General features: G+C 42.6%; 3 protein-coding genes across 5 annotated transcripts; 1 reads left to right on the top strand and 2 right to left on the bottom strand.

Moving 5' to 3' along the window:
* Positions 1–2: 2 nt before the first annotated feature.
* LOC109483671 (isochorismatase domain-containing protein 1-like) lies at positions 3–1271 on the bottom strand (the record flags this gene model as incomplete). Its single annotated transcript, XM_019786707.1, is given in 3 exon segments — positions 3–120; positions 625–917; positions 919–1271. Coding segments are annotated over 3 exon segments (552 nt in total), but the record flags the coding sequence as incomplete, so codon positions are not given.
* A 39-nt stretch (positions 1272–1310) lies between these two features.
* LOC109483706 lies at positions 1311–8025 on the top strand. The gene is made up of 3 exons (XM_019786748.1): positions 1311–1590; positions 3046–4909; positions 5088–8025. Exons 2-3 carry the CDS (start codon positions 3383–3385, stop codon positions 5283–5285), a joined length of 1725 nt encoding a protein of 574 aa, XP_019642307.1. The 5' UTR covers positions 1311–1590; positions 3046–3382; the 3' UTR covers positions 5286–8025.
* On the bottom strand, positions 7080–24631 carry LOC109483700 (pyruvate carboxylase, mitochondrial-like). Of its 3 annotated transcripts, none has more exons than XM_019786740.1 (20): positions 24335–24631; positions 21173–21368; positions 20136–20320; positions 18379–18544; positions 17890–18035; positions 17654–17771; positions 16994–17267; positions 16581–16743; positions 15964–16146; positions 15492–15726; positions 15067–15093; positions 13208–13432; positions 12718–12874; positions 12325–12565; positions 11766–12015; positions 11178–11422; positions 10727–10906; positions 10135–10389; positions 9839–9979; positions 7080–9625 (listed from the first exon to the last, which is right to left on the bottom strand). In XM_019786740.1, the coding sequence occupies exons 2-20, from the start codon at positions 21342–21344 to the stop codon at positions 9377–9379; spliced, it is 3612 nt and encodes a 1203-aa protein (XP_019642299.1). In that variant the 5' UTR covers positions 21345–21368; positions 24335–24631; the 3' UTR covers positions 7080–9376. The 3 variants fall into 3 exon arrangements, with proteins under 3 accessions (XP_019642299.1, XP_019642300.1, XP_019642301.1); XM_019786741.1 differs by lacking the exon at positions 20136–20320 and adding an exon at positions 20415–20599; XM_019786742.1 differs by lacking the exon at positions 15067–15093.

Below are 24631 nucleotides of genomic sequence, written 5' to 3' on the forward strand. Positions count from 1 at the left end.
ATGAGTCCCTGAATCTCCTTGAACTTGGGGTGGTTTTTGTCGGCGACCAGCTGCAGCAAGGTGCTCTCTGAGGTGGTGATGACCGCACCGGCCTGGCGCAGACGGTCGAAGGCATACACTCTGGAATAAGGAAGATATGGAAGGTAAAAAATTTGATTCCCACTGAAAGTAATGTTACAACCAATATTTCATAGACTACCTTGACCAAAGGCTAGTACTGGGTCGATCATGTTGCAGGTTTGTTGCAAAGAACTATTGTTCACGTTACCTAAGTTTTCCTCCATTTCTATGTGTACCCCACCCATAGTGTAACATCTTCAACATATAATAGCAGGCTTACGAGTTGGGCTTTTTTTTGGGGGGGGGGGCGGACAAAAAAAAACCAGTCATCTTCCCCACCAACATCTGCTTGGAGAGTAGGACTATTATATTATACCATGGAGGTAGTTTTTCTACCTCCATGATAATACTAAGGGTGATTATACGTTGCTTTCTAATTGTATGGCAGTTCCTATTGCACAAGCACTAGGTTTCTTCTTTGCCTGACCCTTTTAAAGCCTACAAACAATGAACCGTGTACCATGGCCAGCTCATACACAAGCCTGCCAAGGAGGCTATACACACCTGTCCATCTGACTCCTTGAGGAAGTGGCGTCTGCTATGACGTGCACCTCCACGCCCCGCGCCAGCAGGTCCAGGGCCGTCTGCTGGACACACACGTGCGCCTCTATCCCGAATAACACCACGCTCCGGACCACCGGCATGGACTTCAACACCTCCTCAACCTCCGGAACCACCATGGAAAACTTGGTCTTCGGGACCACGACCTTTGCACTGCTCACGTCTATCTCTGCTACTGTGCTGCCCAGCCCTTTGGGGTACTGTTCCGTCACGATCAGCGGAATGTCCAGGATTTTTGCTGGCCTCCACCAGCCTCTGTCCGATTTGTAGGATCTCGGGGAAGAATTTGATAGCTGGTCGGAATCGTTCCTGCATGTCACAGAGGAAGAAAGCGGCGGTTTCAGTGCTCAAGTTGCCTAAAACTCGTGTGGCAGCCATGTTTGCAGCTAGCCAGGTATGTTGAAGCGACCTCTGACGACGATTATTTAACCTGCAGAAAGTGGGGATTCCCCTCTCTCATTTCCAACCAGCGTTCATTCTTTGGACATGCACCTTTCACGTGTTCAGTTTGCTGCATGACTTCAGCCGTCTCAGTCGTAGACGTGACCAATCAGGTATCATTGAATAGACACTGGCCAACCAGGGATTGTAAAAAAAAGACGCAGCCATGTTATGAAATCATGCGTTTCTTTGTTGTGTATAGTCATATGACTGGCGGGAAAGAACAGCATGGAGCTGTTATGATTGACACAAGCGAGAGCTTTCCAGCGAGAAGCAAGCAGTGCAGGTGCAGTGACATGTAGTGACAGTGAACACTGTACGCTGTACACTAAACACTTGTAGTTATTATATAGCGTTACAGTGTACAGGTGGATAGCGAGAAGAACCCAAACGAAGAGCGTGGTGTTCATGTCACGATTGCTGAAGAAATCGCAAGGACCGTATACAGACGTACACGGCTTGAAAGAGGTAAGTAAGAGGAGTAGGCATTGTTGTTGTGTCAAACAGGTGAAACTACAGTAACGTTACGGTTGGTAAGTTATTATGAATTGCCGTGTCTCCGTAAGCCCCAATCTTCAATATCGTAAATAGAAACTGTTGTAGATCAATAATGCTATTGCAAAACCCATAACGTCATAGGTGATGGCCAGGTCACCGTGTGCCTCAGGGCAGCGCTTAAGCGCTTCCACGGCGAAGCTGGTGGGAAAGGGGCGGAGGCACTATATATAACGTTAACTTGTTACTAGTGTAAATAGCCTAGTATCTAAATGGGGTCCTAAATGTATTAGGACTAGTCGACTGCGCGACTCTACTCTACTCTATACCCGCGCTATCTGTAATGTCGTGAGGGGAAGGAAAGGGGTGTTTTTTTTTAGGTTTTTGGTTACTGTCGGTTTTTGTTTTGATCACGTGACCAGCAGGTAGGCTCGCGGCGCGGGGTGACGTCACTTTTACACTCGTGACAGGTAGACATGTATAGTACGTCACAAGAAATAGTTCCGACTCGGAGGTATTTTTTCGTAAAGAATGTTTTTTTTTTAAGTTTAAGCAGATTCTGAGTATATGGCTTCCAAACACGGCGAGTCTTAACTAAATGTTTCGTAATGATTTACACCTCAGCAAAAAGGCTAGCTGTGCGGAGTGATACATAAATCATAAAGGGAACTGTTACAGGTAGAGACATATCCATTGATTCTTGTCCAGTCCAGGCGGTATGGATTATTGTAGTTGGGTGATGATCATTAGGCAAAGGAAGACTGGCAGTGGTGGAACCAAAACTGTTTATCTTTGAAGCTGATGTAAGTGTCTTGGGTTTTGTGGTTTTAGGATTATTCATATCTGTGTAACAGTTTTGCCTCCAAGTCCAAGGACCTAACCCCCTCTAAAGTTTGCACCTGTTACACAAAGCTGGGATCAAGACAGAATATTTTCCCTCCCTTTACACTACTGTATCTAGAATCTGTCCATAATATATCTTATATACAGTCATGTGATATAAATGATTGTGTTGATAGAAATGAAAGTGAAAGTGGTGTGACTGTAATCTCTGATGTTCTATTCCACCTGGGGTGTTTAATAGAACATGACAACTTTCTCCCCCCCCCCCCCAAAAAATGTGGGGAGACCACATGTTGGCATTTCCCCACAGTTGTCATAATGTTGATAGTACATTTGCACTAAACTATGGTGTGGTGATTTGTAATTTTTTTAAGGCTGAAGTGTATACAATTTTAACAGTCATGTACACCATTAGCTATTGTCATACTGCATTAAGCAATTTAAAAGATGAAGCTTTGGCCTCCAGACAAATGGTTAACAAATATAGCAACAGAAACCAATGTCTCATTTCTATCAATCAATCAATCAATAATTAATTAATTGCTACCTGAATATATATTCCAACAGATTGTACCCTCTTTCCAGAAAGGAGATGGCTACCAACTTTTCTGACAACAGTGGCAGGAAGTCCCCTCAACTGAGCCCAAGGGACGCAGGCCAGCCCTTCACCTACACACCTGCCGTTAGGCCCAAGAAAAGGTCTGCAAAAAAAGGCAGGAAAGATAAGAAGGATGAAAGTGAAGAACCGCCTTGTCAGCCTGAAGTTGTTTCCAGCGAAGTCGGGAGTGACGGAGGCGTGATTGAAACCACCTGCAAGGATGTCGTTGTTCATGTCCCTCGCAACCACTCATCAGAGAAGGGAAGGCAAAAGGTCACTGTCACCGTGGCAACGGATTGTCCACTGGAAGCACAGGGTCCATAGATGGCAGCGGTTGCACCCCTGGTGAAGGTAGAGCTCAGTGAACCAGGGAAAGTGGAAAAGAACATTATTGTGGATGTCCAGATGGATGCAAGGATCAAGGAAAGTGAGAGGAACACCACCCACATCGAGTGCCTCCAAAGCAGCTCCCCTGACAGTGGTTTTGAGCAGGTGGACCATCAGCTGTACCGGATGTTGCCAGGCAACATTATCAGACTGCTTCTGAAAGGACCACTTCAGGAAAATTTCATCATGGTGGTGGCCAAGACTGTGAAGGAGTATGTTTGGGATTCACTGGAACGGAGGGTGACTTTTGCAGTCTTTGGTCCATGGGTTCTCCAGAAGTCCATAGTCCCTGTGTTGGTCTATTCCTGCCGAGGCAACCATGGACTCCTGGCCTGGTATGACTCCTTCAAGGAAAAAATGGGATCCACCAGTCAGGCAGAGGGCAGTGTGCAGTGGGGAGAGAGCTATGACATGTATGTGGACAAACCACAGAGGCTTGAGATTACTGTGTCACTCAAAACATCTTCCTGGGAAATTGAAGATGAAGAAGACAAGCAGACACTCATCATATCTAAGGGAGCTGTGAAGAAAAGAGGCAATGGCAAATTTGGGTTTGTGGTCACCAAGAAGAGTGGCAAGAAGACAAATCCATTTATCATCACCTTCAATGTAAAGCCTGATGAAAAGAGCAAGCCCTTCATGTTCCATGTTGCCTCTCCAGCTGGTCCTCCAGACAGTGCCCCAACAAGCCCACGGGTGAAGAGGCGAAGACAAGGTACACCACAGAGGAGGAGGTCAAGTGCCAGTCAACACCCAACAGCTCCCTCCGTCATCAACTGTGAAATCGTCAGGGCCAAGGTTACCCGACGCAGAAACCAGTGGTATCAACTGGACTACAATGAAGGACAGTTTATTCCTGTTTTGACCAAGCAGGAGGTCTTTGGCCACTGTGAAAAGGTACAAAAGGTGTACTGGGTGGGCTACACTGATGGAAGAGTTGGCTTCTTCCCAAGAGAGGATGTGGAAATTGTGGAGGGCTTCCGCTGCGAGGTCTGTCCAACCAAGGATGGCCTTCTGCGCTCCCTCTTCGAGCCGTGTTGTCATCTCAAATTTAACTACAGTTTCATACGACAGGAGATTGTCAACAACCTTGTGAAGTGGCCCAAGTTTGCGAGGGAGGTTGGCTTCAACGAGGCCGACATCGAAGACATCAAGGTCAGGCACCGGGATGACGGCAAAGAGCAGGTGGCTGCGATGATGGAGGACCTTCGCCAGCACATTGGGGAGGAGAGACCTGAGCTGCTTAGAACCATCATAGATGGCCTCTTCCACTGTGGGATTCCTTACAAGAAAGTCGACTGTCCTCGGCTGGCACTCAAGATCCTGGCTGGGACTCCCTCCTCTACGACTGTGGCCTGCAACATGCATCCCAACTACAAGGAGATGGGGTCTAAGCTTGGGTATGGCATCATCCATCTTATGAGAATCAACCAGCAATGCAAAGGAGGGAACAGCACAGAAAAAGTATGTTCTGCAGTGCAGCATTTGCTTCTACTTTTTTTTTCATTTTGTTGTGAATCCTTGATCCTTCTCTGAAGATAAATTACTCAAGTTCACATGATATGCTGCTTTCTTCATACTCTTCATACTGGCCTTTTTTCAATGATTGCTTGCTGAGCTTTTGTTTCTGCTACTTCTCCAGGCGTGCCAGCCAGAGTATGCCATCCTGCAGGAGTGGCAGGCACAGAAGTGGAGCGGGAAGAACCAGGACCCGGTGGACATGCTACAGTGGCTGCACATCGTGGTGCAGGAGATGAGTGAAGGGAAGCCCAACCAGGAGTTCCGACACATCCAGGGTGCCATCCTCTTCCTGCTCTGCTACCAGCGGATTCCATTGTAATACTGTCAGACATCCGCTCACTTCATTTTGTGGCCTGATACTCTCTTATATGAAATTGACAGATGAGTACTGTCAGATAATGATGGTCTCTTTGGAGTGCTAATAATTTCATTTTATTTGCTTGTATTTCTATTTTCTTAAACCTTACATCAACCAATCTTGCCTTGTATCAACTAAATCTTACATGTAAATGTACAACGGAGTTTGTACAATGAAGTGTCACGTGTCATTTAAGGACCATACTAATTTTTGTCGTAGCTCCTATACAGACTATTTGACATGTATACACACAAACATGTATTTGACTTTAAAAACCTGACTTAAATTTATTAGATACACGTAGATGTATTTGACTTTAGAAAGTCAATCAAATTTTCGTTTCCATTTTCTTTTCAGAAGGAAAATTTCCAAATCTTGTCTCTTTCTTAATCCGAACTGACCAGTTTTAGGTGTTCATTGTCATACTTTTACTGTAAACCAAACTGGACACTGTCCTGTCTCCCAGTCATTCAAGAAAAGTGTGAATCATGGATGTGCACTTGGAAAAAATTTCTAATGCACATGTAATGCAACTTGTAAGGTGAGTGTAATAGCAACATCAAATGCAATTAAGTGATGGATCATTGTGAAAAGCCAACCATAATAGTGTTGGAAAGAAATCACAGTATAGGGTTGAAGTGAAAAGACAACAGGGTTTAAGTTATGTATACAACAATGAAAGGTGCTTGTGTGGAAAACCCAGAACCAAGGGCTTCTAAGTACACATTGCTGAATTTGATGGATGAAAAACAACTTAGTAACCCTTGTGTTGGAATAAAGTTCAATGTTTTACTATGATTGCTACCAAACACAGATGAACTTTCATGAAAAACAACTCTTAGTACATTTTCAGGGATGCTTCTTTTAAAAATGACGTGAAGTAACTGGCCACTGTTTTGAAAGTGGCATTTTGCAGTACCAGTAAATTGTTTTACCTTTACTTGTAAATTTGTACCCAAGTGTATTTGGTGAAAAATAACAAATAAGTGAAAGTTGCTTTTAGTTTACAACTTGATATATCCAGAGTATCATTCATGTAGTTTTGGTACTACTAGGTATACAGGGATTTGAGATGACTGATTGAAGTACTAGTATAAACATCCTACTTTTAAAAATACTTAATTACTGTATATAAAATTAATGAAAAATGTAAAAAAATATGTCAAATATACAACCAGAAATTAAATGTAGCCAGTATACAGCAGTGGAAGAAAATTCTACCCCATTGATATTTTGACTACTCATTTTGATATAAATCACCAAGGACGTTATATCACTTGATTCATTCAGTAGACATGATAAGCAACTGTTTGTAAATTTGTGCTAAAATTTTGTAATTTTTGGTATAGATCTATGATTGTTTCTGCAGTTACCCACCGTTATCCACCCAGGTAGAAACATAAATACCTGGAGAGTGTACTTGGAATGAAATCTTGACAGTAGATAAGTTATGTGGTTATAAGGTATGAATGGGCAAAGATCTGCTTACTACGAACTGAAGATGAAAATAAGAATGTCTATCAAATAATAAATGTGAAAAAAAAACATAAGTAAAACATTGGTGTGCTGTCACCAACCTTTTAAGTCAGTCTTAAGTTGTATTTGGATCTTACTGCACAAGTCAAACCTGGACATATGTACCTGACATTGATGACTTCTTTCTACCAGTCAGATCATGCACTGTTGCTATGGCTACTGTTGCTATATCTGCACTCCACCCATCTAACTCATTAAAAATGAAATTGAAAGCACAAGTAGAAGTTTGAAGACAACATTGTTTTGTTTCATGTCAATGTACAGAGTGTAAAATGTACTGCATCTTATGCCAATAATCAACTCATGACACAAAAACTTGTAAGAATTACTACAACATCATGCAATTATTACATGACTGATGTGTACACAAATCCAAACAGATCTGTGACAAACCTAAATTACATTGGTGCTGATGTTCTGCATACTTACTCACTACATGTGTCTGTCCCCACACAAGGTTGCTACTAATAGCAAGAAGGTTTAAACCTCCTTGGTAATACGGATAATAGTTACAATGTGACAGATACTATCACTTCTCTAAATGCAGTTCACTCTCACAGAACATTGTTTCACTCAAAAATCCGAGGGTGAGGGTTGCAGAGTCATGCAGGTGTATGTAGATGAGTATGAGGTACGTGTTGACACAATGTATCAGATGTACCCTGGCATTTAAACCATCTGCCTGCTAAGGTAGCCACTTGGCATCAATACGGGGTTAGTCACCATGGAGAAGGTTAATTTTCACTTTTTCTTAGATAAATGCAAAACAGATAAAACACAATGGTAGTAATCAAACTGAATGAAATTATCTTGACTGTGCAGTTTACCTTTGAAATACACGTACTTCATTTTTTACAGTTAACTACTACATGTTAACTACTACTTTTGCTGCTATCTGTTTCTAGCTAAAACTACATGGCTAGTATGCCAGGATAGTGCTGACAAATGTACACGAACACCACAGTTACTATGGGTCATGTTCTTATTGTGTCACACACATTGCATTGATACACATTAAGACACTGCATTTGCTGATGAAGGCATGGAAGAGAAGCTTCTACCTGGATCTCTGGTGACACATTCTAGACATGGCTCACATTGAACATTACTCAGGGCTTGAAATACTTTTTTTTTTTTTTAGTTTATCACAATATCGCAAGTAGACTGAAATTCTACTTGCCTTTGAAAACATGTTCTGCAGATTTCCCAGATGTACCACAAGATGTAGTAGGATTATAATTGGCTAAATTGTGATAACAGCAAGGTAGAATTTCTTTCCCTATCAAGTTCATTTGAGCCCTGCTAAATATATCTGATAGGACATTTCATTACTTCTTGACTTACATGTACATATACCATTCTAGATGCTGATAATCTATGTTAAAGAGGTCCCCACAGATGCACATCTAAATACAAAATGTAATTTATCTATCACAGTATATCCAAGGTAGCAATATGACTTCTTCTTTCACCACAACCATACCATAGGCAAGAATACATTTAGGTAGAATCTATGTGAGTCACTTTCAACCATGCTACTTTTTGCCATTGACAAGACACGAAGTGCAATTATTGGTCTCTTATCCTCTAACCTGTCTGATGTATATCTTCCTTACATCACTCTGTAGCACCAAAAACCAGCTATGCCACCTTCAATGTATGATATCTTACATTAATAAGCTTATTAGCATTTAAGCTAGTAATTTGTTTACAAGATAAATATTTTGTTCCTTCACACTCCACATTTATTCACTACATTCTTCCACATTCTATTAAACTACTCCAGATTTAAGAAGGCATCACCATGATTACACATGTCTAGATATTATATCTATATCATAATGTACAGTATGATTACTTTGTCCACAATCTACCTGTTAGTAAATAGACAGGTTCTTAGTGTTACTCAATATCTAAAAAATAGTGCAACTTTGAGATTCACACCTTCTGTGACAAGATATGTATATCAACACCTCCTGGCTTACTTTTGCATTTAGCATCTCCCTTCAAATATGTTTTGTTTGATGGCCAAAAGTAAGGGAGCACATGGTGGTGTGATTTACATGTATCTGTGCCTACCTTTCTCTATCTGTTTGTCTAATTAGTAATACATAATGAATCAAGTATCCAGATATATCCTCTGAAGAGCCAGACATTAAAGATACATCTTCTATCTTTCATTAAGACAGTGATGAAAGTTTCTTCAATACTTAACCACTAAATTTTGTCTGTTAATGGTACAATCAAGTGACTGTTGCTGTTGAACTTGACCAAAGTCAGCACTGCAGTATCCAGTATCCATCCACATCCTACAGGAGTTTCCACAGTTTGGTAGACCATAGGATAGTCAAGTTTTCCCTGAACATAAGAGTTTTCCTCACCTGTAAACATTTGTTGTAGCCCTAAGGAAGGCACCAATACGTTGGCAGGTGAAGAGAAACTTGCAGTTACATACCAGAAAACTCCATCTAACCCTAGACCAAAGTAGAGCTTTTGGGGTGTTTTTTTTTTGCGGGCTATTCCAAGTCCAACAACAAGTCATCTCCCTCCAGACTCATGCCTTTCTCTGCGGAGATTTTCTTGACGACGCCATCGATGGGCGCCTTGACGACCATCTCCATCTTCATGGCACTCAGCACCACCAGGGGGTCGCCCTTCTTCACCTTGTCGCCCTCTGTGACCTTGATGTCGACGACAGAGCCGGGCATGGGTGCTCCGATAGACCCCTTCACACCCTTCAGGGCCTTGGGGTGGAAGTGCATTTCCTACAAAAAAAATTACTTATTGATAAAATACCACCTAAATCATGGCAGTGTAGGCTGCACATAAAATACAGAACACGACTGTCAACATATAGTTTGCAGGACAGAAACAGATAAGACAGATAAGACTTGGTAATCAAATTTTGAAGCAGGCAGTTCTTAGCATTAGCCAAAGTAATGCAATTATGAGAAACTAGTTTCTGGCTTGGGACTGACCTTGAGCGCCTGGTTGTCCTTGACCAGCACTGACCGCAGCTGACCGTTCATCTCAAAGAAGACCTCCCTCTGACCCATCTTGTTCAGGTCTCCCACAGCCAGCGGCTTGATGGACAGGGTTTTGCCTTTCTCAATGGCCACCTAAAAAAATTTTTTTTTAATTCCAAGAGAGAGCATTTTCCCCACATCTTCCATATTTTCAGCCTATCGTAATGACAAGAGTAATGAAATGTTTATAATGTACAATGGCAGCCATTAAGGCTGAATCTGTGCACAGTAAAAAGAATATTTCTTACCTCACACTCCTCAGCAATCTTGGGTCCTGTGAGGAACAGTCTTGTTTCCAGACAGTCGACCGGTCCAAAATCGCTCCTGAACTCCAAGTACTCGTCCAGCACAGTGGGGTAGAGAGCAGCGCTCAGGACGTCCCAGTCCTGTATGGCAATCTTTTTCCCAAACTTCTCCAGGAGCTGCAGTTTCAGCGCGGCAAAGTCCAGTGGTGGCATGGACTCACCAGGGCGGCCGGTCACCTTCTTCATGCCCTTAAGGATCTGGGGTGGAAGTTTTCTTTGATGAATACGATACATTTAATTGAAGAAAACAACAAAAGAACCACTATGCAGTGGATAGGTCACTGCAAAAACGGTGAACATAAAAACCACTCCAAATATTTCAAGATTTACAGAAGTATGAATAAAATGTAGGAAAACCACAAAAGGTACCCAAACTGTGCCTTAGCTACTGTGCCTACAGACCTAACATTATGCCAGGACAAATACACCAAGATCACAGTAACCCTTCGTCACACTTATGTTCTCACACATACATTGATACATAGCATGGCTGATAAAGACACAAGATTTTTTTCAAAAATGAAACCATCCTGACCTTTGACCTGAGCGGCTCCGGGAAGCCCCCGTAAGGCTCGCCGAGGTACCCCTGGAAGAACTCGATGACGGAGCTGGGCAGGGACAGCTCCTCTGCACGGTCAACAACCATCTCTGGGGACAGCTTGTTCTGCACCATGAACTGGGCAAGGTCACCAACGACCTTGGATGATGGGGTCACCTGGTGGAAAGAAATATAAATTGAGTTACTGTCAGGTCTCAGTCTTCAGCCCATAGCTATATTCACATGGGTAGTGCCATGGCTGTGACATTTCACCAAACAGCCAGTCTTCGTGACATTTTTGGAATTAAGTTCCAAATTAAGTTGTGACTGCATATAAGATTAGGCATCTTATTAAAATCAAACTTTGAATTTTTGTTGGATTAGGTCTAAGCACAGTAAAAGTGACACATGGTTTCCACCAAAGGGTAAAACATTCAATAATCAATACCTTAATGACATCACCAAGTAGCTTGTTGGCCTCTGCGTATGCCTTCTTGATCTCAGGGAACTTGTCTGCCAGCCCCAGGCTGTAGGCCTGGAACTGCAGGTTGGTGTACTGTCCGCCAGGGATCTCGTTCTCGTACACGTCTGCGTTGCCACTCTTCATGGAGACCGTGCACTCGAAGGGCGCGTACAGCTGCCGGGTTTGCTCCCAGTACGCGCTGTAGTCAAACACTCTCTCTAGGGGGATGCCTGGGGGAAATTAGAGATCACAAACTTGGTTGAACAGAATAACTGAAGAAGCTATAGATGGATTGTTATGAAATGTAATTGGTTGGATTTTCCCACAATTTTTTAAACATATATTTAACATATCTCAGTCTGGCAACTAGTTTCAATCAACAGTTTCTGTACTTGTTGACTGGAAAATGTAGACTAAGCATAATAATTAATATGAGGACAAAAGAGGAAAAACAGCTGAGGGTGCAAAATAACATTTGGAAAACATGACAGAAACATTTACACCTTGTAAGGAAATTTTGATATATACAGAGATGTATACATGGTTGTAAAAGATTAGCCTAGCCCCCCTAACCTGTATCCAGCTCAGTCCCCTGTAGGGAGGCCACCAGGGCTCCCATGCTGGGCTGTGATGTCATCCCGGACATGGAGTCCACTGCCACGTCCACCACGTCTGCTCCAGCCTCCGCACACGCCAGCATGGAGGCGACGCCGGCGCCCGACGTGTCGTGAGTGTGCACGTGGATGGGCATGTCGGGGTGTTTGTCTCGTAGGGCCGAGATCAGCATCTTGGCAGCCTGAGGCTTCAGGAGCCCAGCCATGTCCTGCAGAAAACAAGAAATATCAGACAATCAGAGATGGCAGACTTCATCCATTTACCCATATTACTTTGCAAACTCTTACCCATATTACTTTGCAAACTCTTACCCATATTACTTTGCTTCTAGTCTCATAGATAAAAGAATGGCAGTACTTTGCTTCTAGTCTCATAGATAAAAGAATGGCAGCAGTGAGGATGCGGCCCTACATTAATATCTAGTTGCACCATTGCACCCAGTCAAAAATCAAATACACAGCTCCAGTTTTGGGTGCACAAATTAAAAGTATTTCAAGCCCTAAAGCTGAAGACTGACCTTGATGCTGAGAACATGCGTTCCTCCCTTGATGAGTTCGTCTGCCAGGTCCATGTAGTACTTCAGGTCGTACTTTGTCTTCGTAGGGTCGGACACGTCCCCAGAGTAGCAGATGGCGGCCTCCACGATCCCTCCGGCCTGTCCCGCGGCCTCCATACCCAGCATCAGGTTCGGCAGGTAGTTCAGAGAGTCAAACACACGGAAGACGTCCATGCCGGTTTCCTTGGCAACTTTGCAAAACCTGGAGAAAAGAGGGCACACATGAATCACCATTTGAGGATTGACTAAGGACTTATAGATTCAATTTGACCCTGTCACTGTCTTCGCCCTTTCGCAACTTTGTGCAACAAATTTCAGGTCGTGGGTGGATCTAAATTGAGCATCAGTACTCACTCGAAGATGACATTGTCAGGGTAGCTTGTGTAGCCCACACCGTTGGCTCCCCGCAGTAACATCTGGAACGGAATGTTAGGGATCCGCTTTCTCATGGCCTCCAGACGCTCCCACGGACACTCTTTTAGGAACCGCAGGGCTACATCAAATGTCGCACCTGGGAGGGGGGGTGAACATTACAGTAAAAAAATACATCTCTTCAGTGGGCCACACAGTTGTTGAAGAGTCTACTCCACTGGTAGGAAGGGCAACATTAGGTGCCTGAAGAGTAACAACTAGAAAAATTCCTTCTCTGTTTCTATATCCTTTGGGCCACCCAGTTATGCAAGTACTATAGCAAGGAACTATTCCTTTGGTAGCAAGGGCAATATTAGATGAAGAAAATCCAACAAGTCCCTGGAATGTGCAACAGGGAGCAACCTAACAGAAGGGAGCATGGGATCAGCTACTGGTCTGAGACATAGGCAGGCAGGTAGGCTGTTTCTCTCACCTCCCCAGTTCTCCAGACTGTACATGTTGGCGAAGTTGTGTGACACGAAGGGCGCGATGCGGCACAGGTCGTACGAGCGGACGCGCGTGGCCAGCAGGGACTGGTGGGCGTCACGGAATGTGGTGTCCATCAGCAGCAGACCCTTGTGGTTCCGCACGGCCTTGGCAAAGCCTTCTGGGCCCTGCTCCACAAAGATGTCACGGAAACCTCTCGGGAGAGGCTCGTCTGGAAAGTGAAAGTAAAGAATCCTGAGAGTGATTTTTAAAATCCCTCATTTTATGGATGTCAAAGTTTGCTTTTGGGTTCCAATTTCGAATCAATCAGCATAAATGTGAATTACAAATGTCAGGACAAACAGTGAGTAGAATGTAATTGAAGAGTTTAAGAGCCATATTAAGCTTGCTGGGTGTTATCTATCTTTTAAGTAATTGATTTTATTCAGTAAAATCAGCATGAAGAACAAATGTGCTGAGGGTCTGTCTATATACCCATTTTATTAGGCCACACAAATTCCTTGTTATCAGACTCTTTAAGGTAAAGAGGTGGGAACAGGTAAACATGACAACACATGGCTGGGAGGAAAATTTGAATTGAGAACCAATAAACTACATTAGTGTGCCCAATTATATTATATTTGGCCTGTCACTCTGTTCTGAATGGTAGGAATACTGTTTGATGCCTCACTGAACCAATCTGTGGAAAACTGCAGAAACCTGTGGATGGCTTGTGGACACAGAATCAAAAAATGACAAGAAAATTAGTGCGCAAAAATTGAAATCATTAGTCAACATAACATTGTGAACAGTTGCAGACGTGAAGAGTGGACGCTTGAAGCAGAATTAATTCACAGGAAAAGAAGCAAATTAGGTTAGAAAATCACCTTGCCTGGCGCTGTCCTGAAATGTGAAGGTAGCATATAGGACTTTCTCCAGCATCAAAATTTTGCCTGTCCCCTCAGTGTGTTGAGGAAAAGTCTAATATTGAGTAATTAAAAAAACATTTTAGGCAAGCTTTATGGGAGTTTGGACTTCTTAACCCTCTGGAACACTTTCATTGGGCAAATTTTGAATGGCTTCATTTTGATTTTTGTGACACTGTTGATAACCTGGTGAAACCATCAAGAATTCTTGACATTTGCCAAACAAGGGGGATGGAAAAGGTTGAAACTTGTGTCCACTCTGAGGAGCAAAATTCCATCCAGGGATAGAGGGACAGGTGCTGGAGAAAGCCCTGTTAGCGTGATTTAAGAGCAGATGATAGGCATACGCATCGGACAATGAACCAGTTCACATGCAATGCTGTTTGCACAAAAGCTTGGCAGAAAGCAGAGAGTAAGGCAGCACAGTTTGCTTCTGGTGTCAATTCTCAGGCAGCATTGTTGTAAAGATACCATGGTCATCGTGGTTGATTTCAAGATTGAAGTTCTGCAAACATATAAATGTCTTTTGGAATGATTTGATGTCAGTCATTTGGGTAGAAACAATTGTGTACTTCTCACTTTTATACATAATCTTTGTCACTTGGGCTTTGAAACCTGCTTTTACAAATCTGCTTATTTAACACTGTGATAACTGAAAACACAACACTCCTTCAACAGGTCTCAAAATACCACCTGCATATTTAGGTTACTGCAGGCTTTTCTGATGTCTGATGGACAGAACTTCGGATATTTGTATTTGTGTTTCCGGTATTTGTGTTTCACATGACTTGAGCATACCTGCCCTGGTCAAATAATGACATAAAGTTCTCTGTACCAGTACAGTTAAGAAATTTCCAGTATTTGGAGCCCTGGTTATGCACGTACACCCCTGCTCCTGATTACACTGAGCCACCACTGCACAGTGAGAAGGACAGCTCACCTCGTCTGTGCCTTTTGTCTGATGGGTCTGGAATGGTGGGTGTCCCAAACACACACAACATGGGTGATAGGAAAGTAGAGTTAGTCACCAATCACCAACATCAATAACATAGACATGCATACCCAGGCCTCAAGAGCAATGTACATGTACAGAGACAGTAATAATATCAAAGTACCATGTTAGCACCTTTGTTAGCACATCAATAAAAATTGAAATTGGAGGTCTACTACCATCATTCATTCTGCCAGGTCTCGTATATACCGGTAAAAATGCATCTAAACATATCTCCAATATAATGTCCCCAAGTAAGCTGCGCATACCTTGGGGGTACTGCAATAGACATTTTTCAAAGTGGTTGTAATCCTATAAAAGTAATGCCATGGATGAACATATGTAATGCCATGGATGAATGAGTCATGTCTTACCGAAGGGTACCGGTGGCGCCACGGGTGTGATCTCTGCAGGCATGAGGCCGGTGGGGAGGGGGGTGCAGGGCCCGTTCACCATGATGTGTGCGATGTAGTACAGCAGCTTCTGGGCGCGGTTGCGGCTGGGGATGAAGTTGAAGAGTCCGGGGTTCTGGTCGATGAAGTGGGTGGAGATGGCGCCCGACAGGAACTCCTCGTTTCTCAGCACGTTTTGGAGGAACGGGATGTTGGTCTGTAAAAAAGTGTCAAAATGATATTCCTACAGTCAAATCTGTACCAGTGACCACCTTTGCAGAAGCACCACTGGGCCATTAAGGCTCTTTCTGGTGGTTCCTTAGATTACTTTTTCCATTGACCCAAGCATTAAGAATTCAATCTGTAGTGGCCACCTGTTTACTGTGAAGATGTCCCTTGCACCTTACCTTAGGATCAGCACTCAGCAGTATTGAGTTGATGAGATTGTCCTTACCTTGACCCCTCGGATTCGGAACTCAGACAGCGCCCTCCTCATCTTCGTAGCGGCGGAGCGGTGGTCGATAGCGTGTGCAATCACCTTGCACAGCAAGGAGTCGTAGTGCGGGGAGATGATTGCACCCGCGAAGGCCGACGCACTGTCCAGACGGATCCCCATGCCTTCTCCACTTCGGAATACCTGAGGAAAGAAAACAGACTCAGGTTACACTCTCTAGGCTGAGGTAAGGTTGATGCAAACTCAGGTGGCAAACTATCAGACAGACCCATCTCTAGTCAGGGTTAGAGTATACATACTAAATAGACCCTGGTTAACCAATTCAATCCAGGATTAAAGTTAGTGTAAATACAAACAAATCTCTAGCAGGTTAGAGAACATCTATAGACCCTGGTTAACCAATTCAATCCAGGATTAAAGTTAAGGATAAATACAAACAAACCAATCCTGCCTATACCAGAGTTAGAACTTATGAATACATACAGAGAGACAAAGGTTACCCACTTATGTTATGCAGCCTATAAAAGGGTTAGACCACAGATAGCTTGTGTGTTACGCCAAAGGGTGGTCATACCGGCTATACTGATACAGATGCAGATAAGACCCAGGTGACCCACCTCTATCCTGCCAGTATCAGGCTGGAAGTTGCGTCCCGGGTCCTCCGTGGTGACCCGGCACTGGATGGCCGACCCGTGGATGCTGATGTTGTCCTGGGTCAGACCCAGGTCAGGCAGGGTGTTCCCCTGGGCAATCTTCAGCTGGGACTGCACCAAGTCAACCCTACAGTACAACAAAAAGAAATCAAAGAGTTCACACCTTCGCAAACTTTTTGTCAATTTATTATTTCATTCCTTATTGTGAATTGCTCACTGATTCTGTCTAATAGTATGTATTTTTCAACTAACTCCCATAAGGCAACAAACATGCATACCGGCATAATTGGAAAAGGTAATTGAAGACAGGAAATGAGGTAACCTTTTCCCAAGATCAGCTTGCCAATTTATTTTGACAGAATAACATGCCAACTCACCCAGTGACCTCCTCTGTTACTGTGTGCTCCACCTGAAGTCTGGCATTGACCTCGATGAAGTAGAACTTCCCCTGCTCCTGGTCCAGGAGAAACTCCACCGTTCCCGCGTTCTCGTACCCAACGAACTTCGCCAGCTTCACGGCGTCGGCCAGGATGCCCTTCCTGAGGACGGGGTCCAGCTCGGGGGCCGGGGCATACTCCACCACCTTCTGGTACCGCCGCTGGACGGAGCAGTCACGCTCATACAGGTGCACGACGTTTCCCGCCTTGTCACCTGCACAGGGAGAGCAAGAATCACCAAAGCGAAAGTGCTGAAGTGCTTTTTTTAGTTAAGCTTGGCCTGACATCATAACAGGGAAGCAAATGCTACTGGCAGGGGGCATCTTACATTTACAGAGTCAGCAGCAAAGACTGCTATGACATAGGTGCCACCAGTTGACAGAAGGAAGAGGAGCAAATCAAAGAACACAAGGTGTAGGAGCTTCTAAGATCTTAAAAAGAGCTAACTTCCCGGGAAAAGGCTGAGAAAGCAGAAGCCACCAAAACTAAATGAAAACTGGCTGGCCAATGTGCCTAAAGGTACAGGAGGACCTAGGGTCTAAAGTAAGGTAACCAGTGCATATTCATGTGGTATTTTGACAAAGAGAGGGAACTCCTCACCTAGAATCTGCACCTCGATATGTCTGGGCTTCTCAATGAACTTCTCGATGAAGAGAGAGCCGTTGCCAAATGCTGCCAAAGCCTCTGAGGTTGCACGCTGGAAGTTCTCATTCAGGTCCTAGACACAAACAGGACAATCAGACATAAAAATTTATTGCATAATGCATAACCATATGAAACTCAGAGTACACGTTATCATGTATTTTCTATGTACGTATACAGAAAAGAACCCTTACCTCTTTGTTCCGTACAATACGCATGCCCCTGCCTCCCCCACCAAACGCAGCCTTCAGAATGATGGGGAAGCCATGCTCAGAACAGAACTGTTGTGCCTCCTCTAGTGTGGACACTGGGCCATCAGTACCTGGTACCACCTGGACACCTGAGGGGGGAAAGTCACAAAAGGTGCAAAAACTTCAGGTCAATCTTGCATGCTTATGAAGATGACACTTAACAAATTCCAATTTCTATTTTCTTCTTAACAACCTAAAACAACTAATATGACACTTTTTCTGTGTTGGTAGTTAACAGACATGTAGTACAGAGCTGAGTTGGATCAAGGTTTTAGCTCTGTACAACTTTTAACAATCATATCTCTCAAAATTTGTAAGGAAGTTAAAATTGCGCAGGTATGTGATAATGGCTCTACTACTACATTCTCTACAGTTACAAGATGCTGCTTATGACTAGCACTTTTCTCTAAATAAAACAAATGATGTCCTAACCTGCTGCGATGGCAATTTGTCTGGCCTCCACCTTGTCTCCCATCTTGCGGACGATCTCTGGCGCTGGGCCGACAAACCTGATGCCAGCATCGACCACGGCCTGCGCAAAGTCTGACCGTTCCGACAGAAAGCCATACCCAGGGTGGATAGCATCCACATCGTTTTCCTGAACAACACAAGTTCATGACACAGTTTAAGACCATGGTCCAGACAACAGGCTTGCAGAAAAAGATTGGCTATACACACAAATGATAGACTTGAAAAGAGCAAAATGTTAGAATACAAAGTTAGAATTGAAAAGAACAAAATGTTAGAACGCAAACTTTAGAAAGGGTATCAAAGTGCATGTATCAATGTTTGCAAAGATCTACCATCACCACTGGAAGGAGAAAGTGTGTATAGAATATTTCAATACCGGCAATAATGTATTCCAAAGAATTGTATCAACACAGCTGTTGAGTCATTTTGGGAAACATGAAAAACAATAACTAGTTGTTGTATATACATAATATTTATTCTCCAACGTTTTCAGTTACACTAACAACAACAATTAGCACTCTTCAGTTACAATACTTATGTATGAAACTGTGTTAAACTACACAACCTTATTCTGAAATGTGAAACAGGTTGGTTAGGGCTTGATGGGACACGTACTACAAAACATTGTGCAGAAATCACCCCTTAAAGTGTGTCAAATAACGTTAATGTGTGCCATTGTTACATCTTCAGTCCTTTCTTAAACATCATGAAATAGACATGTTCTGGGTACGTGCTCCCAGTTATACTTATAGTAACTGACATCAACATGTTGCTTTTGTGTGTAAGTAAAGTCATGCCAGGTGGTTGGACTTTGAAACTTACCCCTGACTTTTTATCACGTTCTGTTTACATATGATGGTTGGTAGGAGTCAAATGTCAAAGCAAGTTTATGTACACAGGGAGAAACACTACGCTAATAACTGAAGGTGTAAGATATATAACTACTGTAAATTCAAACTATCCAGGAGACTTAATTTCCCAGTAGAGGGCAAGAACTTTACAGTTTGTGATGGTCACACAGTGTGCAGAAGATATTTCAAACTTAACAACCTTACAGATGATGTTGTTGTTGTTACTATTCACTGTTGATTTATAATTTTTCATTGTTCTAAAGTCCAGTTCAACATGTCAGTAATCACTGCTCTCAAAGGTTTGCTGATAAGCATATTTGCATCAAATACTGCAAATTCATGCATGGACTTAATTCTGTGGTAGAAGGAGAAAAGAGGCTTTCAGGTTGTTTCGTATATGATTCTTTTGTATGACTGAAACAGTCAGAATTTCTCAGCAGAATAAGCCAAAGCAGTCCCAAAGTAGTCTCATGTATGTCGAAATGAATGTGTATGATGTTTTATAAAAATGGTGAGGAACAGAAATGAAAAAGCGTACACCAAAAAGGTTTAACTGGAATCATAAGAGAGCTATGTCAGAACAAACGATATTGAGGACTGTGTCTGTAACATCTCATTACACTGTAGTCAGTAGAGTAGGTTTACAAAAAGACAGTTGAATGTTAGATGCAGAAGAATTGCTATTATTCAGACAGAAACATGGCATGCATGTTATGGTGAAGGATTAACTTACAATGTACATAAATCAGTTTAAGACTTAATATTCCAAAGGAAAAACACTCCAAAAGCCACTACAAAACAAAAGGGGGTGAGTTAAAGTAAACAAGCTGCATGCCTGCACAAAGCACAGCAAGTCTGGTACGTCACCTTCGCTATCTGAATATACTCAGGGATATTGAGGTATGCTGCCACTGGAGGTAGGCCCTTCCCTATGGGGTATGCTTCATCTGCTTTCTGTCTATGCATGTGCATTCTGTCTTCAGTAGAATAAACTGCCACGGTATTGATTCCCAGCTCCGTGCAGGCTCGAAAAACGCGGATGGCGATCTCACCTGTTTTGGAGAGGAAAGACATCGAAATATCATGTTAGCACAAATGTATACCTATTATAGATTGTCCCATGCACATGTGAGAGTGCGTCCTCACCTTAGCTATCTGTATGTATTCAGGTATGTTCAAGTACGCAGCAACAGCGGGAAGGCCCCTCCCAATGAGGTAAGCTTCATCTGCCTTCTGTCTGTACGTCTGTAATCTGTCCTGCTCAGAGTACACGCCAACTGTGCTCATGCCAAGCTCGTGGCAGGCACGGAAAATGCGAATGGCAATCTCACCTGCACATCCCAAAAACAAGATAGCATGGATGCCAGGCTTTTCAGCTTTATTACGCTCTCTCTAGTGCTTCCCTTTGGCAATAGAGAGAGAATATTAAATCGTAAAATCCTGGCACCCAGGCTACAAATAAGATGCTGTTGTCAAACAGGTGTTCAGCCAGAACATCTTGAATTACAGACAATTTGATCTAAATGTGGACAATTGGATTATAGTACCGAGTGTAAAAATTTCAGGAGTCATTTTTTAATCAGATTTTAGATTCTACAAATTAAATTTTTGATGATTGGATTGATGTGATCATACTAAACTGTATGCAAATAATAGGATGGCGAAATACAATTTGACAATTTCATCATCATCAGTTCTGAAATAGTAAGTCATCACTTTGATATGCGTTCAATGGAACTGCTGAAAAAAATTCTACCTCAACTTTTTACATATTTTATATATTCTTATAGATAAGAAATTATCATTGCATAAGTATCTTTTTAACAAAGACTAGTCCACAAAGTTTCCACAATGACTGGACAATCACTAAACAAAGTTTGACAAGATAATGACCCCTGACTTACCTCTGTTGGCGACCATGACCTTCTGTATAGGTTTGTCAGTCTGGGTGGCCGTTTCTGGCTGTGAGGAGTAACTTCTGGGCCCGAGGCCCCCCAGAGCCCGGGCATTGCTGACTCGGAGCTGGGCCTGAGCAACGCGCTGCACACACGCCACTGGTGACTGCAGACGGAACATGGCTGGGACGGAGGCTGCCTAGGGCTGGGGAATAAAACAAAACAAGGAAATCAGACTTTATGCCTTTACCCATACCGCTTTAAGGCATTCTTCACAGTGCTGTGAATTTAAATGAATTTATAGTACCGGTAGTCACATATGAAGATTTGATATAATGTCATGACATCATGTTTTGAGAAAACTGTGTGGTAGGTAGCCTGATTAAATTGTGCTTCTACTTGTAGCAGGACCCACCCAATGGTGAGGCTGGCTCCTTAGAGCCCTGGGAAATGAGAGTTGGTGGTACATGTTTTTCCAGTTTCCTAATTACTGTAAGAAAGCCAACAAAGCTGTTTGCATTGTGGCTCATGTGCTTATCTCTTATACTGTATACCACATTGTGGGTGCCAAAAACCAGCTATGCATCCGGACTGCCTGTATAATGTTAATGGCAATCTTGAAAAATTAAGAAGTATGATATCAGTAGCAGTTTCTATGATCATTTGCCTGAAATTTGTTGATCCTAACCAACTGAGTTCTGCCAGCTAAATACCAAGTCCTGGCAGATTTTCTATTTATTTCTGCACTATATTTTGAAATATGAAAAGATGTATGCACAAATAATGACTGAGGCAGGTAAATTTCACATAAGGGGATGGCTTGTCACATGAGACATGATATAAATAATAATACATGTACCATCAGGGACAATGACATCCCAAATCTACCATCAATTTCTACATAGCAACATTACAGTGCAATGTGTTGCAACTCATAACTAGGCTGTTGGAGTTTGATTTCCATAACCAAATTTTTGTTACCAGCCTATGTTTCAGAAGTCTGCTACCTTATAAAGGTGTTACACTACATAAAAAGCTATGGCTGAAATTTTCAAACATGGCTGTACGAGAAGTGCTAACCACATCTGCAAATGTAAGCTGAACGTCACAGATTGTCTACAGCTCTCCTACCTGTAATGTAGGAATAATAGATGTTGATGCCGGCAATATGGGGGTGCGCTTGTCTATAACGTCATTACCAATGACCCCTGCACCCACGACCCGAGGGACTTTATCATTTACCTCTAATCTGGTCTTATTGACTTCTGAGTAGTGGGAAAATTACCATGCAGATTTTCCAGTTGTGAGGACGGGATTTTCCAGTTTGGGGGCTGAGTGACATGCAGTGGTGCAGGGAAGAATTTTCAATGAGGGCATCATGAATATAATAATGCAGAAGGTGTGGCTATATTTTGTAATACGAGTATGGGGCGCATGTATCAGCCTTGAATCAGGCATGAAATTCTCATCCACTTCAAGAAAATTGAAAAAAGGGATAAAAATGAAAAATTACAGACAAAAACTTTCATGACTGTTGAGTATGTTTTTACATCTGACATTCTGTTTAAAGCCCAGTGTGTCCTTGAAACGTCCTTGACTCAGTCATATGACATGACCAGTAGATTAATGCAAAATAGCATTTTCAGTCAATATCATATTTCTTAAAAGGATAATTCTCTAATCAGAATACATGTACAATGATGTAAATTATTCTAAAACTACTGTAGTGTACAACTACAAGAACCAATTTAACGATTCTTTAAAAAGCATTTGTATAGGTAATGGTTAAGTCAGGTCATTTGTACCAAAGGCTGTTGAGATTTACATAAATCAGCTGATACCATCTGTTTACTGCCATATTGCGTTATAGGGAAGCCATAATCTCATATGAACAGGATTAGGTGTAAACCCCAGGGAAATAAATAAAGGTGTTGATAGTCATATTATGGATTACATTTGACCCAAATCATAATGCTACACAGTATACATACACTATTACAAAAGTATGTCTTGTAATACCTTAATGTAATTACATGTACCAGGGAGTTGTTTGCGTTACCTGATTTTTAGTTATTTTACCCGGTGATGGATTGAGCTAGACGTTGAGACAATAATAACAACTGTTATAGCATGATCGTCATGGTGACCGTGTTGACATAACCCACTCAATGTATACACCATAAACATCACCAACATTTTGTTCCAGGGAACTGATTTATTGATTGTGCAAATATGCCGCCAAGCTTTATACTTAGGAGACAACTGAACTACAATTTATAGGACTACTATGTACAGCATTATATGGGGGGGGCCCATTCTATGCAGTGAAGGTAAAATGCATTTTTTACTTCCAGGTGACTGGTCAACATTGAAAAATTTTAAGCAGTTCATTGACATGAATGTTAAATTTAGCCAAAAACACAGTGCATAATTTTTCAGACATTTCCAAGCGATACTTATTAATTTCATGCCTAGGCAGTCTTGAGCGTATTAGAACGTTGTTTGCCATAATAAAAGCCCACCAACCAAACACCAACCCCTGCTGGGCACAAGGCCAGTCAGTGAAACCTTGCAGGGAAACATAAATGTACACCATACAATTTCACGTAGTTTATGGTCATAACAGAGGTCATTGACCTAGCATCTTGTGACTCTTTTCTTCATAAAAGCGTAGCTCGATAAACAGTACAAGTACGAAAAACTGTAATCAAAGGTCAGGGAAAGTGCTGAGTGGACAGAGCACAAAGAACAACAACAACAATGACGCAATTTGGAATAATAACGTCGTTACATTTCTCTGGCACCGAGCCAGCATCTCAATCTGAGCTGCGCCGGCCATAATGTACACCACCAACCGCACGTGGACTACGTGCAATACGGCATGGAATAACTTATAACCATAATGATAATAAAATGACAGAAAAAAACGCCCCCTATTTCGCAGGCCCTTTCAGTTAATTAGTGTAAGCTGTTGATGATGTGTCATCCCGTGATCACGAGGGAGGGACACAAAATTGAGCTACTACTTAAACGTAAACATATGAATGCAAAATGATCTACTGTCAGTGTCAGTAGTTTTCAAATGCAAATGCCATGTTGGTATGAAAACAAAATGGCTAACGTTAGGCCTTGGTCTGTGCATTAAGATAACCGAGGGGGAAGGGGACTTACCTTTGCAAACGAAACTCAACTCCACAAGACGCTAATTAGCACGGCAAGTCTTGCTGCAGCAGCAAATTTTGCGACGTGGACAACAAAAACGTCTATCTTGACCAAATGCCGTCCTTGCGACAACTGACCCCGTTTGTTGCTCAGCTTGTAGATCTACCTAGTGTAAAGTCATGTTCGCTGCCATAACTACGTCGAATGACTACGTAAAAGATTGGAAAATCTAGACCCAGCCTATTTCGTGCGGCCCCGACCGGTTTAGGTCGCAAATCGAACCGCTTCTCACCTCACTGAATGGGA

This window comes from Branchiostoma belcheri, unplaced genomic scaffold (assembly GCF_001625305.1).
Source record: "Branchiostoma belcheri isolate BF01 breed outbred unplaced genomic scaffold, Haploidv18h27 scaffold66, whole genome shotgun sequence".
Classification (NCBI taxonomy): Eukaryota; Metazoa; Chordata; class Leptocardii; order Amphioxiformes; family Branchiostomatidae; genus Branchiostoma; species Branchiostoma belcheri.